Genomic DNA, 17,809 nt, shown 5'->3' with positions numbered 1-17,809 from the left:
ACTGTGCTTGCTGTGTTCAAGCACTGAAAGAATACAAGTTTTCTAGTCTACCTCATTGCCTTTTGACACAAAAAGAGAAGCTAATCAATGCAATTGCAATGAAGGATGAGTTGTATCCTGATCCTCAAGAAAAATTTGTAAAAAAACCTTACAAAGACAAACTTGTAATTTAAAACTCATAATTCCACTGAACACCAAAACTTTTTAAGATAAAAGTGGTACAGTTTTTATATTATCCCTTGTTCCTATCTGTCTGTGTCCATAGCAGTTATGTGTTACTTGTCTGTCTCTTGTCCCTGAGGGATAACTACCTTTCTCATCTCACCCTTTCCTATTCCCACTCCTTCACCTCCTGATACTGCCTCCACTCCTAAGAAACCAGATAACTCTGGTCTAACTGATGCATATCTAAATAAACCTGAACCAATTGGTTTCAACTCATATTTAGCTCTGAAATCAGTTACTTGGTTTTCATACCTAAAGAAGGAGCTGTGTGTTGAAAACCTGCCTCTTTTTCAGATACAAGTTACATAAAAATTGCAAACTCTCCCTCCAGGTTTCTGTTGCTTATATCTTTAGACCATACAGCAGAACAGGCTATACTGACAACAAGCATGTGTCAGGCATACGACAAACCATGTCTTAGAGGACAGTCTCCACCTCTGCATGGTGTCACATTTTAAGGCCACTGTCAGGACAGAGCTCACATCTCATTGAGGGCAGCTTTGGAGAGATCCCCAAAAGTCAGGGTGGACATGTCATAATGTTCTGCCATGTGCATCTTTGTTGAAGAGTTGGTGAAGAGGCATCCAGCATCTTTCAATAAGTAGATCAGTCATTAAAAATCAGCAGTCCCTGAACAGGTCTTAGCATAACAGAACAAAAGAATAAGAAAATCTGAGTTTTATCCAGCTGCTCTCCTGGGATCTGGGGTCTGAAGCAGAGGAATTTTCCCAGAAGTGATAGGAGTTTTCAAATTCAGGTATTATTTCTGGGTTATAGTAGCTAAAATTGTTGGAGCAGGAGTCAGAGAAGAACATAACTGTTATTTAAATAAAATTACAGAGAGAGATACACACACTCCTATAGAGGTATGAATATTAGATTATATTCTATATTGTATGACCTAAGTTAATAGAATTCATTTATCTTCACTCTCTATGTTATTGATCGTTTAGGTATTAGAATATCTTAAACAAGTTCACCTTAGCTTTTTTCGTTTCACAGTGAACTATACTGACTATACTGTTTGAATCTTATTTGAAACACTTGTATTAGATTTAGGTTTATACACACTTACCAGTAAGAATTTTTAAGCCTAAAACAGATCATATAAAGTAAAATACTAAAAGGAGAAGTTACTTCAAACTGTAACAAAAAATCATGGTAATCATGTTTGGGTTGAGTAGCATGACAGGTAGTTAAGTTTATTTTGTGAAATACAGAGATTTGTATTTCTACATCTATGTCTAAGATCAGACGTGTTTTCCTAGTTATGGCACACATTTTGGCCAATTCATGGAAGTACATTAGGAGTGGTAGCAATAGGTGCTACAGCATCCAAGATGCTCACTCAGTGTGTCATCCCGCAAGCGGGCTGGAGAAAGCACCATTGTATGTGGGACACAACGTATACCCAAAGCCTCTGCTGAAGTGCTGCAGAGTCTCATGCAGGAGTCTCATGCTCACCATGTCTCATGCAGGACTGAAAGTGCCAACGAAGAATGTGAACTGGTCTAGTTCAGTAAAGTCTAGAGCAAGTCGCAAGTATTGTACCAAGAAAGGACTGTTCCAAACACAGCTTTGGGGCCACCTCTGAGAAATCTGTAGTAAAAATAAGAATGCCACATGGCACTGTGAGACCTAGCAAAGCAAATTGTTGAGGACAATGTGACAAGGGTTAGTATCAGTTTCTTCAGAAACAAAAGAAGGAAAATGGGGCTTTATTCTTCCAAGTTTTGTTTTTAGCTATGTGGGTTTTTAGCCATGTGGGTTTTTAGCCATTAACTGATAACACTTGTGGTAAATAATACTTCTGTTTTTTCATAATCTCCCTTCAAATGAAAGAAACTTTCTGAACAGATTGCACACATATCAAACTCTAGAACAAAAGTGCGTGAGAGTAGGAAGGTAAAATGTAGTTAGTTAATAATCTTAATTTGATTCATTTCATTTAATAGCAAAACATAAACTATTTCATCCATGAAGGGTGGTTGTTATTTTTCCTTCAATTAGACGAAATATCCTGTTAATGCATGTGTAATCATTAAGGTCTTTCTCTTGCAGTTAAGGTAATAGTAGTCCTTCATGGACAAGACATTTTCCAGTACTTGATCAACAGAAACAACACTTAGAAATTCTTATACCTCTGCGTGAAATGACAGAATATTTGCAGCCAGTTTCAATTGCAGTTTATAGCAGAAAAAAGTATCACTATGCGCAAGTGCTCAAAACTGAAAATATTTTCCAAAAACTTGTGACAAGTGCTTTTATTATGAAACATAAGCCCTTGTTTCTGCAGACATGGTATGATGCTTTTGAGCTATCATGTAAAAAACACTCAGAATGTAATGACTGCTGAAAACATTAATAGTATTTTAATGTCAGAGAATCAAATATTGATAAAGATCAAAAAAATGTTACCAAACTTGCTACCAGCATGTTACTGTTGACGTGTATCTCTAATGAACAGTGATGGCCTGGTGAATCTGCTGCTCAGTGATAGGTAGCAAATTTACAACAGAAAGCTCAAATTTTTTATTTACTTTACAATATATCTGATTTTTATACACAATCAGATTTTAAAAGTTAAAACAGACATGCTATAGTTATGCTTAACAATTTAATTATTTCTAGGTATCTAATAACATCTCCTGAGGAAGGAAAGAAGGAAAGTCAGAAATTGCTAGTTTTTCAGATATAAAGCTTTTGGAAAAACTTTATACTTAAAAAATAGAGGGAAATACATCCAAGAATTTTTTTTAGGAGAAGAAGACTTTTCTGCCTGATTTCCAGTGTCTGTCTAACATCTACATGAATCTGGACATCAGCAAAGATTGTTTTTGTCTGGAGATTCAGATTAATTTTCTCCATCAGTGTCTCTGAGACAAGCAGAGATGTTAAAACAGGGATGTTAAAAAATCTGATTTACCATTCAGAATTGCTGTGCTCATCTTTGCTGTTTATGAAATACTTTCATATTCACAGCCAAGAAGTCCTTTATCAGTTTGTAATTACTACTGTTATTATCAATATGAAATGCCATGTTGGGAAAAAAGTTCTTTGGGGATTTAGTAAAACTGTTGAAAATAAAGCTCACAATGAAGTTATGCCAAAAAAAAAAAAAAAATATATATATATATATAGACTACTTTGGCTTTATGCTATTTTCTGCAGGCGTATATGGAATGAGGACAGTTGGTTACAGGAGGTTAATGGTCCCACTCAAGGTGGCTGTCAGGAGGAGTGGAGGACAAAGACTGAAACCAGCTGAGGATTTAGCAGAGCAGGGTGGAGTAAACTACCACTATTAAGCAGGGCAGATAAACTGTTTGAGGGAGAGAAGATGAAATGAGTGAATCTAGCATCAAATTCTAAAACCAAGTTATGGTATAGCAAGGTATTCTGGACCATAAGTTATAGTACAGCAAATACAGATGGTAGGAAATCTCCAAGACAGGACAATAGGAGTTGTGGCTAGGCCCTGAAGCCATAAATCCTACAATAAGTAGATATACCAAGTTGGCTGAAGGTAAGCGTAAAGTGTGGCGTGACATATTTGGCATTATTGAGCATTAGATGCTCTGTAAGAACTACAGGCTGCAGTAGGGAAGACTTATTGCCATCACAGACCTGATAAAGTAGTGAAGAATAAATGCGGAAAAATATTATAGGGTTTTTCAAACCATATTTCTCATGAAGAATTTCCTGGAAGATCAGATATGGTGGCTATAAAAAAAAAAAAAAAAAAAAAGGAGAGGATTTTATTGTTAACTTTTCTTTGATACCAGATGTGAACATTTGGTTGAGAATGTGAGAAAGGACTGACAAATTTAGGATCATTATATCCCAAACTGGTAAAAGACTGTGGGACATAGAAAAAGGCAGCAGAGCATCAGTCATTTCAATGCATTGTCTGAACCGTGTGCACTGCCAGGGATATCACAAGAATATGACATCGAATAGAAAGGAGTCTTTTTGTGAAACTCTGCATCCCACAGAAAGCACGTTAATGGGTCTCTAAAACACTGAGGAGGATTACAGACTAAAATTTCTGCTATGTTTGTCTGTTAATCATGCTTTAGTTATTCTTGTTTCCCCTGAGATCCTAACTGATGGAGGGAATAATAATGAAAATAATATTCTACTTATGTTTAAAAGTACAGTTCTGTTGTTTGATTATATTCTAGTAAATGTTATTCTGTGATTATGATGAAAATGAAAATTTATCAGTGTCAGCTATTACCATCAACCTGTAATGAGAGGCAGCACAATTTTCCTATAATAATAATAGCGATGACTGCAATTTCTCAAATATATGAGTAATGATGATGACTGTTTATTATTTTTGTGCTTATATTTAACAAAAAAAAATGACAATTTTTTACTGAGTCCTTTAATTTTGCAGACTGAGGTATTGATCTTATGTCCTGTCTGTCTGATTAGATCCCTGAGGCAGTAATTACACTCATTGCCAGTGCAGCTCTATTGATGCATAAAGTTTAACATAAACATATCATCCCATAAGTTTGGAGGCTTTTTGCTGGAGTATAACGTCTCTGTCCTGTGTGTATTCCCACTTGTCATATGATGGGGAAAATTAATGTGCAAATGAACTTTGGGTGTAAGACAGAGTCTAGATGCTCTTTAAAGTCTTAGAGGTTGGCTCAAATCAGGGGCAGAGCCCCAGTCAGAAATAGTATAAATTTGGTACTGGAACTTAGCTCAGAGAGTACTCAGATACAGATGATGTTTTGTAGGTTTTGACATCCTCAGTAATTTACAATTTACCTGACTTGAGATCAGAGAGAAATTTCTCCCATATCTGACAGCCAAGAATGCATCCACCAGATTTAATACTTTTAAAGTAAAATAGCCACTTTTAAGTGGTAATTTGATGAGTGTTCACATTTAAATTATGATGTTTGATGATTTTCTATTGATCAATATTTGCCTACTTTGAACAGATCATGATCAATAATAAAAATAACAACTTGTAGTCAACCATTCTGACTGGTCACATAACTCTTGCTTGTTTCATGTAGTCACAACAGGGTTTTTTTCTCCAGATCAAAATATAACTCTCTGTCAGCTACCAGAGGGCATTACCCTGAAGAATATTTCTTTTATATACTTTCAAATTTCAGGTCACTAAAAGATAATGATTTTTGTTTAATTTAATATCTGATGGGGCGGGGGGTGGGGGGTGGGGGTGGGTTCTTAAACCTTTTTTTCCAATAAGATGATCTTTCCATCAGTGGAAAAAATATGAGGCCTCGAAGAGAGACAGGCAACACATGTCTTATTGCAATGTGGCTTTTCTTGAGTGGAAAACTTATTTGATTTCATAAATCTTTTAACTCATTTGAAACCAATTTTTCAAAGTATATCTGATAAGCTGGAAGAAGCTTAAACTGCAAGTTTTTTCACAGTCATTTCCTTCTAATACAATTATTTTCTGATTCATCATCCTTAAGCAAATTACTGCAAGAAGAAAGAAAAATAGGACTAAATATAAAGATTTATTTCTAATAATTTTTACTTTTCAAATTATTGTTGGATTATCATGTCCTTTACTAGCAATCTAAATTCTTATTCTTACTAAATTATTTATGGTATAAATGTTTCCTGCTGAATGCTTTTGTGGTCAAATAATATATCTCAGGCTAAATGAATAAAACTAATTTTAATGCAATAATACAAAGGCAATAGCTAGGAAAAGGACCTGAATTGTCTTCCATTTTGTATTTACGCATGAAAATCGCAAAACTCGGCTCAGTAAATTTCATTTATTTTCATTAATAAAAACCCAAAACTCCCAAGAATTTTTTGTTACTTTTGTTACTGTGGAGGTTTGAACTCAGCCAGCAGCCAGATGCCACATGGCCAGCCGTTCACTTCCCCCTCTCCCCCCCTCTCTGGTGAAATAGGGGAGGGACAAAAAGAAGAGAATTCTTAGGTTGAATAAAAAGAAAGAATTTACTAAATATAACAAGAGAACAACAGTAACAATAGTGAGTCCAAAAAAAGAAATGGGTAAAATGCAGCAGTAGTTTACCAAGCGCAGCGACCGCCCCCACAGCAACACACACCCGGGCCGGACCCGAAAATCCCACGCCCGCCCAAGAGACCCCGCCCCCCTATATCCCTGGGCATGACATCACATAGTATGAAATACTCCAATGAAAGTTAACTCCATCCTGGTCGAAACCAGGACAGTCTCCACCCCTTATGCCATACCATTGACGTTATGCTCAGGTTTCCAAATATATCTTAAGGAATCACCACCCCCCTTTTTTTTTTCCAGGTCTCACAGAGATAATTCACGTAGTCTATGGGCCATCCTTCCACAATGTCTGCTGAGTTCATTTAGTCCATAACTTCGGGTTCCATCTGTCATGACAGTCTATAAGGCTGGAGGAATGAGACGGAGTTGGCTCAGTCGGTGGAGCAGGAGGCTTTGGATGTGGCAGGGGAATGTTGCAAGGCACCAATTGCCATAACAGGGTTATTTGACAGTTCGGTTCATTGGCTATTCTCACCTAAAATCAAATCTCCCTGAGGCACACATCGGACTTCTCCATACTTCTGCATTACCCACCAAGTGCACCCAGCATGTTGCAGTGAGCTGTGCCTCTCTGGAATTACCCGGGTGACAACATACATTTTCCAAATATTCCACTAGTTCTTCAGGATTCTGCACCTGGTTTATTACTATATTATTAAATAAAATTCATAATCCCTAGGCTGTTAGTGCAAGTGAGAAACGTGTTACTCTGAAATACCCCAATGTTATTGCAAAGAAACAAAATGAGGAGCATGAACACCCTGCTTAAAGTGGTCCTCCCTATTTAGAGTAACAAATTTGCTTACACTGTACTCTTATGAACGGTAAAACCTTCTACAGAGTAGTAGACCAGTCATATGCTCAGATACCAACCTGAGACTACATAAAATGAAAGTACATGTAGGTTTGTCAACGTGTGATCATTTGTTGAAATTTAATATATTAGTTTCTTCAGTATGACATTGCTTTCAGTTGGAAAGAAGTGCCAAATACTTTAACGACATTCATCCATTTCTTAAAATTCATCAGATCAATATTAATAACAGGAGGAGAAGAAGAAGGTTTTAGGTCAAAACTTGTAGAGGAAAACCTGCTATTGCAGCCTTGAAGTCAAACTTCAGGCAAGTAGGCAGAAAAGAAAGCTCGAAAGAAGCTCCTAATCACCATCTGGTCACTGAAAATTTGCGTGCACAACTTCCCAGATTACTTATTTATCTCAGGTGGGTCTGAACTCACATGAGTGAATAGTGTAGATGCTGAACAGGCATCTGACTTCTGCAGAGATCTCAGACCAGGTGTGAATTTAGTTGCCGGTCCCTACCATATCAGCATTTGATTTTGCTTTAGAAAGTACTCATATATATCTTCCTCTGCCTCAGAATGGGCAGTTGTTCCCTTTCCAAAAATTAACCAGAAAAAGTTATCCATAGCAGCCTAGTATTTTCTGTCTTACTCTGCTTCATTTCCTCCTTGGTTCTAAACACTCTTTCTAGTTCTTTTTAAGTTTCTCTAGTTAGGCAAAGTTAGTTCAAAAGTTTTTTCCTTTCAAAATTGTCATGAAGTCACCAAAGCATGTATATTCTGCAGGTCATTATATACTGCAACAGCATATTTGTCTAGCCAGTTAGAGTGATATATCCAATCCCCAGAGCAATAGTCACAGAGTCTTTGTTGCTTATACCTGAAATGATTCCTGTATTTGTCAGGCAGTAGGAACCTTTGCTGTAGGAGGACCTGCATTTGTCCATGAAGTTTCAAGTACATGAGACCTCAGATGTCCCTAATGTGGAAGTCAGTTTCCTGCAGCATTTCAGTTTTTACTTTTCAGTTCTTTTACATGAAAGTAACAAGTAGCTAGAGCCCATGAAAAAAGGAAATGGAAAATTAAATTTATGGAACAATCAGAAACAAGTTCATCATGTTATAGCCTAGGATGTGAATCCTGGTAAAGCTAAGCCACAGCACAGGGAATACATAGCCGACTGGAAAGCATGCTGTGAGCTACAAGACTGAGAACTCCACACTGTTCTCTTTCTCAGGATCAAAAATATTATTTTGCAAAGCAGACAACCTAAGGATTACCTTGCTTTCATATATGTTAATATTCTGAGCTGTCAGCCAAAGAACATATACTTGGATATTTACCTCAGCTTAATGACAAGGGCCAGAAATAAGAGGAGCAGAGCTTGATGCATTTAGAAACAGAAAATTTCCTATACAAAGATGCAGCTGGATGAGTCTTATTTGTCATATCAGAGATCACTGCTAACTCCTTGAAAGTAAAGATGCGGTACTGGTGTAAATCAGAACAGAGCTGTATTCGTTGTCTGTCCTCAGACTGGCTTAGAAGTTGTATTGCCAGCTGCCTGATACATATGAACTGGCTCCTGGATTTGCCTTAGTTGTCATTCTGTCACCTTCAGTACTTCTAGAATGGTTGGAGCAAGCTGAGAAGCCAGACCCAAAAATGTAACAAAGGTGGTAAACCATGCAGTAAAAACATAATCTTGAAAAAAATTTGGGTTTGGTTTTGTTTTTCATGCAGACTGTTACAAGAAAAATATAGCTGGAGAGATAAAGCTGGTAATTCAGTTGATGACAAAGGAGAAAGTAACTTTTCTAGTACTGGGAATTTGTCATAGGTTTCTTGAAAAATATATAGTGCCTGAAGAATGCTCTATTTGTAAGCGCTACGTGTCCTGTGTTTTATTTTGTTATCTTCTAGCCTCCCATAAAAACCCTCTGAAAAAAAAAATAATTCTACAAAATGTGACCTTTTTCTTTCATCATTTCTCCTTCTAAGAAACTGAGGATGTTTTGCCTCATCTTTGCTTGTAGGAGTTAAGTGTCTCTGTTAGAAGGGTGGTACCTTGGCTAGGACAAGGTTTCCTGCATGGCCCCTGGAGACAAATCAGGAAAGAATCTGCATTTAGTGTATGTGTCTCATTCTGAAGAGAAATCATTTTCTGACTGCCTGAGAGGTGGGAAAACTAGCTTCAAACCCTTACTCCAGATCAACGAAGAACATTTTCAGTTTCACTAAAACATTTTCACTGAAAATGTTTAACATACTTTGAAGAGTTATCGTAATTTGGCCACTTAGTGCTTCAGTGGAAGAATGGTGATATGGACTATCTCATCAAGCAAAATGTCTTTTCAGGAGTAAAGACTGTGGAATTACAGTATCACAAATACACTGGCATTTTCTTCAATAGTAATTTCCCTCAAGGATTAATTTGCTTATGCCATCTTAAGTGCAGTATTCACTACTGTGAATGTGCTCAACCCCTAGAGCTGTAGCATGTTAACAACTAAAAAAAGTTTTCATGCATCAGAAATTGACATTCTAAGCATTGGTATTCTGCTTTCTGCTACATTTCATTTCCTATCATACCAGTCTGGACTGCAATATTAGTCAGAAATGGAGGTTACATGACAGTATTAAATAAAAGAAGGGAACTGTATTTTCTTTCTTTTCTTCTTACACATGTAGTAATAAGTTAAGCACATCTGTAATTCAGAATTTTATAGCTGGGGTGCTGCTAAGCATTGTGAATGGCCTCTGTAGAAAATTTAATCTCTCTTGTGTTATGCAGAAGATCTAGACACTCCCTCTGAATCTCACTGTAGATGCTGTAGAAGCAGTAGGATCTTTAAAGCCCATTCAGGTCTGCACATTCTATATCTCATAGAATATGCATAAATCCCCTAGATTCAAATGTTCAAAAAGGTAAATTAGCCCAACTTGTCCAACTCTTCACCACCAGCTACCACCTCTAGATATAGCAGATGGAATGGAGGTGAAAGAAATGTTGTCTGTTGATTCAGGTGAGGGAAATAAGGCATCAGGAAATACAAATGTTGTCAAGCTTTGTGCAGCTGTAGCTATCCTGCTTTATACCACAGCTGTGCTGTGCCCAAAACACTGAAAGGAGCTGAGTTTCCCATCACAGACAAATTAAGGAAGGTTGTATGGAGAAGAGGGAAGCAAAATGGGGTCCCCCACCAGAATAAGCAGCATCTAGTAAAACCAGCTTCACTTACCTAAACGCCACTTAGCACAGCTCTACAAGGAATGAGGCAAAGAGCAAAAAGTGACATAGCTTAACATTTGCTAAGCAGTTTGGACAGGTTGAAATGCCTACCATGGAAGTGTTTTCTAGCCAGCACTAGTTTCAACAAGCTGCTAAACCTCTTTATGGCTTACACCAGTCCTGACAGCAGAAATGGGAGGAAGATGTGCAATGTCAACGTAAGCAGAAGGTGGTGGTCCACTAAAGTACCCTGTTAAAAAGTACTTGTGGAAGTGCATGAACACTAATGCACCTCCAAACTGGAATATATTCAATGTGGAGACTCCACAGTCCATTCAGACTGTTCGCTGACTAATTATCTTGTGTTTGTGTTGGGAAAACCCACCAAAAATGACGAACATATATACAGTGCTGGAGTTGCCTGAGCATACACCAGTGGCCCTCCAGGAGAGAATAGATGCCCTAAAACACTTGCACCAGGCCAGCCATCAAACCACAATATTTACTAAGTTGCAAAAGCAGAAATCTCATCCTCATCCTATATATGCAATTTATAAAGCTATCTGGTGTTCTCATTTGATCACTATAAGATCTACTGTGATATGTAGTATCATAAAGCTCTGAGATAGTACAGCAATGGTTATCAACATCAACTATGTTAAATGTTTAAGTAACTTTGTCTAACAACATTATTTTAGTACAAAACACAAAGCAGTACTAAAAGAGAAAGCTGATTCATGGGACTTTTAAGAAATGTTTCTGTTCTTCTGTTGCCACTTAGAATTCAGGCCAGAATTCAGCCATAGTGAACTTTCAGGGAAGTGTTAAGTGGAATATTAGGCTAGTCCACATCACAAAATTTTTATTCTCACTGATCTTGAAAACAGCAGCTACTCAATAATCTGAAGATTAAATTTAATTTTGATGTAATCTTGAGGGCATGGCTCAGAAACACATACTATTGCTGGTGATCCCCTGTAGAAAAAGGGAAGACTTCACATCCAAAGGGCTGATAATACAGTAAGTTCTGCAGACTACAAATTTCTCAATAAAGAAAGGATAAAAGTATATTTCAGAGTTCATGATATGGTTAGTGACCTAAATTTAAACAGCTCAAATGATCAAACCAGCAGTAGTATACTACAAATGGATTTTTATTGACTGAATTGGATAAACAGATTAATTTTAAAAAATCATATTACAAACTGGTGCAGTACCATAAAATCAGTTTGTACATGCGGAGATGCCATTCTTAGCCTGCACAGCTCCTGCAACGCTGTAGCCCATTCTCATTGCAAGCAGTACACTTGAGGGCTTTGAATGAGTCCGTAAAGCAGTTCCGAAACACAGACATCTTGCTCCCATGGCACGCTGAGCACGGCAGGAAACCAAAGCCCCCACAAGAGGGGCACTCATGAGGATGCTGGACTCTCTGCTCAAAGAAGAATGTGAGAAAGACAAAAATGTTACCTCATCAACCACCATAAGCTCTAGGACAATGAGGGCTCCAGGACAGCTAAAAATACACATTCTTGTTCCCATCTGAAGCAATACTCACCACCCCATTCTAAGGTATATCACCATGGAAGATCAGTACATCTGCCTTTTCCTTTGGTCAGATCCACATGCAATGGTCAGAGAAGCTCACTGCAGATTCATCAGTCACATTATACCTTAGTAGCTTGTGTTTACACTTGACAAAATAGCTAGCTAAAGGAGAGTTTGCATACATTACTCTGATGTAGTTTAGGTCTAGATCAATTCTAGGAGGTATTGCAATTGATTGAATCTAAACTCCAGGCAGTTTATGTTGACGTTATATTTTCTATGTTAAGATATTATGACTTTTAGCATTTGCATGTTCATGCTGAACATATTGCTCCTATTACAGTTAGAGCTGATCATATCAAAAAGCAATTAATAGCTTCTGACAAGTAGTGCTTGAGGAAGTAAGTGGTGTATTCAAATGTATGGGTGTAGAATGCTGAAGCTTTAATATAAAGAAGATCATCAATATTCAGCAGTCATACCTGGACAAAATTGCTGTGAGCAAGGCTTGGACTACCTCAATTGTCCCAATTCCTGAGTAAAACAATAATTTTACTCTATTTTGTATTGGATTAAAGACCATGGAGAACACAACAAGAGATTTCAAAGACATTTTTAAGTTTCACTTGCTGAAAATGTTGCTAGTTTGTTTAGTGATTGCCTTGAAATTCTATATCAGACAAATGAAAGATACACCACCACATTGGGTGCTTACCACAACACAGATATGCGGCTTTAACATTGCACTGTTGAGTAAAGACTTTACAGATTTATTTACAAAGGAAGAACAAAATCCATACAATTCCTGCTAGTGTTAGTCTGAGGAATTATGCACCACTAAAAAATTAGTCACAAATTATTACCAGAGTATACTAAAATATATACAGATAACATAGTCCTTCTTGTAGATTCATCGAAAAAACTGAAGAAATTTCTGTAAAACCATTAATAATAGCATTCATCTACTGACAACTCAGATGAACATGCAAAAAAGGCATTTTTTTTTTTTTTTTGTCCTGTAGCTCATAAACTTGCCTTTCTTCTTCACCAGGCAAACAACTCCTACTACTATTAACTTCTCTGGGGACAATGTTTGGAAGTATTTAATGTAAAATTAGCATTCTTTTTATCTCAGGAGTGGTCACACCTTTCACAATTTATGTTGGTGGTTTACTTCCTTGGATGTTTTTGCAAATAATCTCAAAATTTTAAGATAATAATATTTTTAATCTTTACATTAATTACTGCTTGTTAGGTTTGTAAATAACTACTTTTCCATGTAGTTAAGAGAACTAACAAAAAACAAATGCAAAATTGCTTTAGCTCAGTTCCTTGAACAATGGTCATTTCCTTCTTGAACAGTTGACAGTTTGTGTAAATACTTTCTGCATCTTCAGTAATGAGGAAACCTGACTGCCCCTTGCAATTGTAGCAAATCATTTTGAAACAAAACAAAGCAAACAAAAAAAAAACAAACAAACAAAAAAAAAAAAAGCAGTGAAGCAGTGATCGTATTCTGTAAGCAGTTATTAGTCTGCTGTAGTCTGGAATTGTTTGTCTTGTAAATGTGCTCTCTGTCCAAAGATTAGGACACACGTTGGGCTAGGCAATAATGTTATAGGACCCCCCAAAGCAGGATTTGGGGACAATTCATTTCAAAGTAATGAAAAATGTTAAGGAGGTGTATTAGCTAACCTTTCTAGTCAGACAAGAATGCTGCATGCTTTAATCATATGTATTCTTTTGTTTAATATTTTCTGGTTAGCTATTCAATATGGTTCATTATGGCCAACAGGTTCTTCTGCATTTTATACAGAAAAATATACACTGTGTCATTAGGCAAAGAAAGTTTTGATGAGTTAAAAAATGAAAGTGTTGTTGTGTTAAGGAACAGGCCAAACAAATGCAGAAGGTACCACCTACACTGCAAAGGGACAAAGCAGTTCATGATTTACTGGATAGGGTTAAATCTTCCTCCTGAATAAGACAGAGGTAAACAACCCTTGGGCTCAGCCTGACTGGAACTTTTGGAGGAGTTCAAGAAGGAGACTGGCTATAAGAAACCAATATGCTTCACAAAAAGAGATGCTCATTTTATGATAAACTCAAAGGTGTGTGGTATACAAAGAGTTACTGAGAACGTGTTAGGAAAGGATATGTTGTAGTTTGGCTAAATGCAGGGAAAGAAAAACCTTGGGGTTAAATCAACTAGATGTAGCTTTCTTTTGCTCTTTCATCAGTGTCTTTTACAAATATCATATTCTCATTAGCTATTTTTAATGTCGATGTTACACACTTCTGAAGCTTATGTGTTATCTTAATTTGGTTAGGGGTGATTTCAAAATAACAAGATAATTAATAGTAGTACATTCATTTTCTAAGGACACAACTATCCATATAAGCTAGATATTATGACACACGTCTCCCCAAAATGTTCTTTGTTGCAAGCTATCCAAAGGAAAAGAGAAAATGCCTTGAGCAGCCAATAGCACAAGACCAGCAGAAAAGTGACATCCAGTAGAGATCCTAGCTTACAGCAAAGCTGTGGGAGCAGACCCACACGTCAAGAGTCCTCAGGGAGTGTGCATCAACTGTTCACAATAAAAGTCAAACTTGCCCCAGAGAACTTCAATGGACAAGGCAAACTAAGAGCTGGAGAAAGGCATGATAACCTGTAATTTGAAATTTGTGCAAATTGGTGTTATTCAAAACTTCCAGCATTTGCCCAGATTTTGTAAATGCCCAGCTTTAGGTCTAGCCAGAATGCAGATGCGCAGGTTCCCAGTGCATTCACTGCAGTACACAGGGAAATGGAGTGGCATCCACCCAAGAGGCCTGACTCCCACAGGGTATGGTAAAGGTTAAATACCAACGATGATGTCAAAAGTTATGGGAAAGGGAAAATGGCTTGCCTTTCCTGCTGTGGCAGAATCAAGAGAGAATAGAGATGGACATTTTGGTCTGATGTTATTGCCATTCACATTTTCTCAAACGTAATGGACTGTGATACTATGATATCATTCATTCAAAGAGTTAAAAAAAAAAAAAAAAAAGCATTTGGGATAACCAGTTTATAACAGAAGAAAAGGAACTGGTAAAAAAAGAAAATCTACTCAAATACAAATATTCAATGTACGTTCCTTACATTTATTTGCAAAAATACAGTTACCTCAATTTTGGTTAAGAGATCCTGCAGTTCCCCAGATTCATTCATTAGTAAAATTTTCTCAGCACCCTATTAGTAAGAAGAAGAAGAAAAAGTTCAGCCAGTTTAGCATGAAAAACCAGAGATGATTAGAAGATTTGGTCTTGAAAATTTAAACAGGCTGAGGACAAATTTGACTCACATTAAGTATTTTGTAATTAGGTCAACCTTAGGAAAGCTAGAAGGAGAGGAGAATCTAATCACAGTTCTGATAGTAGTGCCTGAAGTTCGGTATGAGGTGTCATATCGCATTGCCTTTTTGTAAAAGGTGACACAGTTTGGAAATTCTGATAGTGTTCCCATTGTTTTATAGGGTATGTTTCCTGACAGAATAAAAAATGTCTAGTTTCTATACCAAAAATTACAATTATATAAATATATAACACATCAGAGAGTGCAGCAAAATGAGAGGAGGAAATTGTATTTCAAATATTCTGGCAGTTGAGCATTGAATTAAGAGGTAATAGGCCTAATGTATAACACAAGGAGAAAAAGGGTAATGAAAGTACTGTAACAACATTAAAGTCAGACATGACAATGAATAATAATAATTTAGTCTGAGTACATTAAGTCTCTGAGGGGTTCTGTGATCTGAACCGAGGAGGTACTGAAGTAACTTTTTTCCTCCTGAAAGTAAATGCTAAGAGATTATGGCAGACAAAATTAAAGTGTCAAAGATGATGTAAGACTGTTTTTTCCCGTTTTCTTCTAATTAGACGGCCACATTTGAATGCTTACACTTCACGTATGTAACCAAATTCACTGAATACTAAATATTACCAACCACTTACAGACACTTTTAATCAGTGGATCACAAGAAACCAACAAAAGGTGAGGAAACTGAGTCGCAGATGGAGGGAACTGCACAGCCCTTACCTGCTGCTAAGGGAAATTGGCCACATCTAGATTGGGTGGTGGGTTCATGCCATTGAGCTCCCCAGTTTGCTAGTCCCTGCATGCCCACACTGTTAAATTTCATCTTTGGGTTTGCTTCCAGCATGAGCCGGAAGGTGGGCTGGGATGCTGGCAGAGAGCTGAAGTGCAGTGGGATGCTGGTACGTGGCTGAGGTGCGGTGGAAAGCTGGCACATGGCTCGGATGTGCCATTACTTTGAGCAGCCCACAGCACCTCTCTCCCTGTTACTGAGAGGTACAGGAAAGGCTGCTGGGGAGCACAGGGAACACATATGGATCACTAATGTATGTGTTAGTGTCCAACAATTCACAGTGCCTTGCTGGGGACTGCATAGGATGTGTTGCCCAAAAGCCAACTAAAGGGCCACCAAAACATTGCAAAGGATTTTGTATGACACCCCACTACGGTTAGTTTCCCTGCAGAATGTCATTTTGCTCTAGCTTTGTACAAAATGAAGCACTTTTGACTCTGTGTTTGATTATTTTTATTTCAGTTAAAAAGCAAAATATTAATATTTTGGTAGATGAGTGCCACTTTTCCACTGAATGCTACTCTTACAGTGCTACATTTTCAAAGAGATTTTTTTTAAAAAGAAGTATCTACAAGGTAATTAGTTGTGGTTAATTAGTCACAGAAGATGACAGGAGACTCAGATCAGCTAGCCTTACTTGTGCTGACTCTTCTATTGAAATCTGTTATGGATCATGGGCACAGAGTGTACCAGCTTCGACATATGCATTAGGCTCTCTGTATCCCCAGCAGAGCAGCTTTTAGCAGTCTGTCAGCCCATTTCATGCTTGCCCTCTAATCTTTCTCTGCTTTCACACAGAAAGAGCAATAGGAGTGATTGGCACAACAAAGAGAGGGTTTGCCAGGGCAGCCCACGGAGTATTAGCTCTGGGCCTGAATACACTGCAGTGGCTTAAGACAAAGCTTGCACTGCCCGTCTGATGCAGACATTAAGGATTTGCAGCTTTATTGATGTAATTGCAGCACTGCAAATTCCCTAAGCTAGGGGAAACCCTGATTTGCCCCTATTTAGGAAAGGATCTCTTCTCTGCAGTAACAGTTGGCAAAAGCATTCCTGTGACTTCTGCTCCGTGTTACAGTAATGATACATGATAATGCTGACTGGCTTTTACAGCAATATAATTAAAAGTCTGACAGGTTTCCCATTATAGGTTCATATTTTAAAGGATTTGTATTCAGACGACATTCAGTCAGCCAGCTGTGTTACTTTTGAAGCGGAAAGCCTCATTACTACAGTTTTAAAATTAAAAACCAAACGTCCAAATGGCTATCAATGTTTTTAAGTGTTTCAGCGTGTCTTTCTGATTAACGGCTGCCTTGTGAAATTTGAATAAAAGATACTTTGCAGAGGTTAAGCTTCCCTTTGGATCTGTTAATCTTAACACACAGAGTCTGTAATTAATAGAATAATTAAAGCAGCTGTTAAATAAGACCAATAGCTGCTTTCTGACCAGAAAGTGATGCCTTTCTTTTTCTTCCTAGATTGTGCTCAGTCCACAAGTACACACAAGGGGATGTGAAACATTAAAGAGTCTGTTCCTCCTAAGACTCACATAATGAACATGAGGGACAGTGGACATAACATTTACAGAAGCAGCAGGGAGAAGTGAGTTTTTAATTTTGTTAACCAGTTAAATTTCAAAGCACCAACCTGTGAATCCTTTATCTACTAATGTCAATAGCTCTCTACCATGTTGGAGGGCCCCAGGGGCTGCTGTCAAGTCTTTGCCCTTCTTTTGGCAAGGAAATGCAACCAACATGGCTAAATCACTCAACAGGTTTTCTAGACCA

At 37.5% G+C, this 17,809-nt stretch overlaps 1 protein-coding gene across 2 annotated transcripts in view; it reads right to left on the bottom strand.

Moving 5' to 3' along the window:
- Positions 1–11,568: 11,568 nt before the first annotated feature.
- The window catches only part of GRXCR1 (glutaredoxin and cysteine rich domain containing 1), a 40,597-nt gene continuing 34,356 nt past the window's right edge, over positions 11,569–17,809 (bottom strand). For both annotated transcript variants that reach the window (XM_074821382.1, XM_074821383.1), the window contains 2 exons: positions 15,038–15,103; positions 11,569–11,752 (listed from right to left, as the gene is read on the bottom strand). In XM_074821382.1, coding sequence (XP_074677483.1) covers positions 11,573–11,752; positions 15,038–15,103 — 246 coding nt within the window. In that variant the 3' untranslated portion in view covers positions 11,569–11,572. The remainder of the gene's footprint in view (positions 11,753–15,037; positions 15,104–17,809) is intronic.

This window comes from Strix aluco, chromosome 4 (genome assembly GCF_031877795.1).
Source record: "Strix aluco isolate bStrAlu1 chromosome 4, bStrAlu1.hap1, whole genome shotgun sequence".
In the NCBI taxonomy this organism is placed as follows: Eukaryota; Metazoa; Chordata; class Aves; order Strigiformes; family Strigidae; genus Strix; species Strix aluco.
This window is presented reverse-complemented; position numbering and strand designations above follow the sequence as displayed.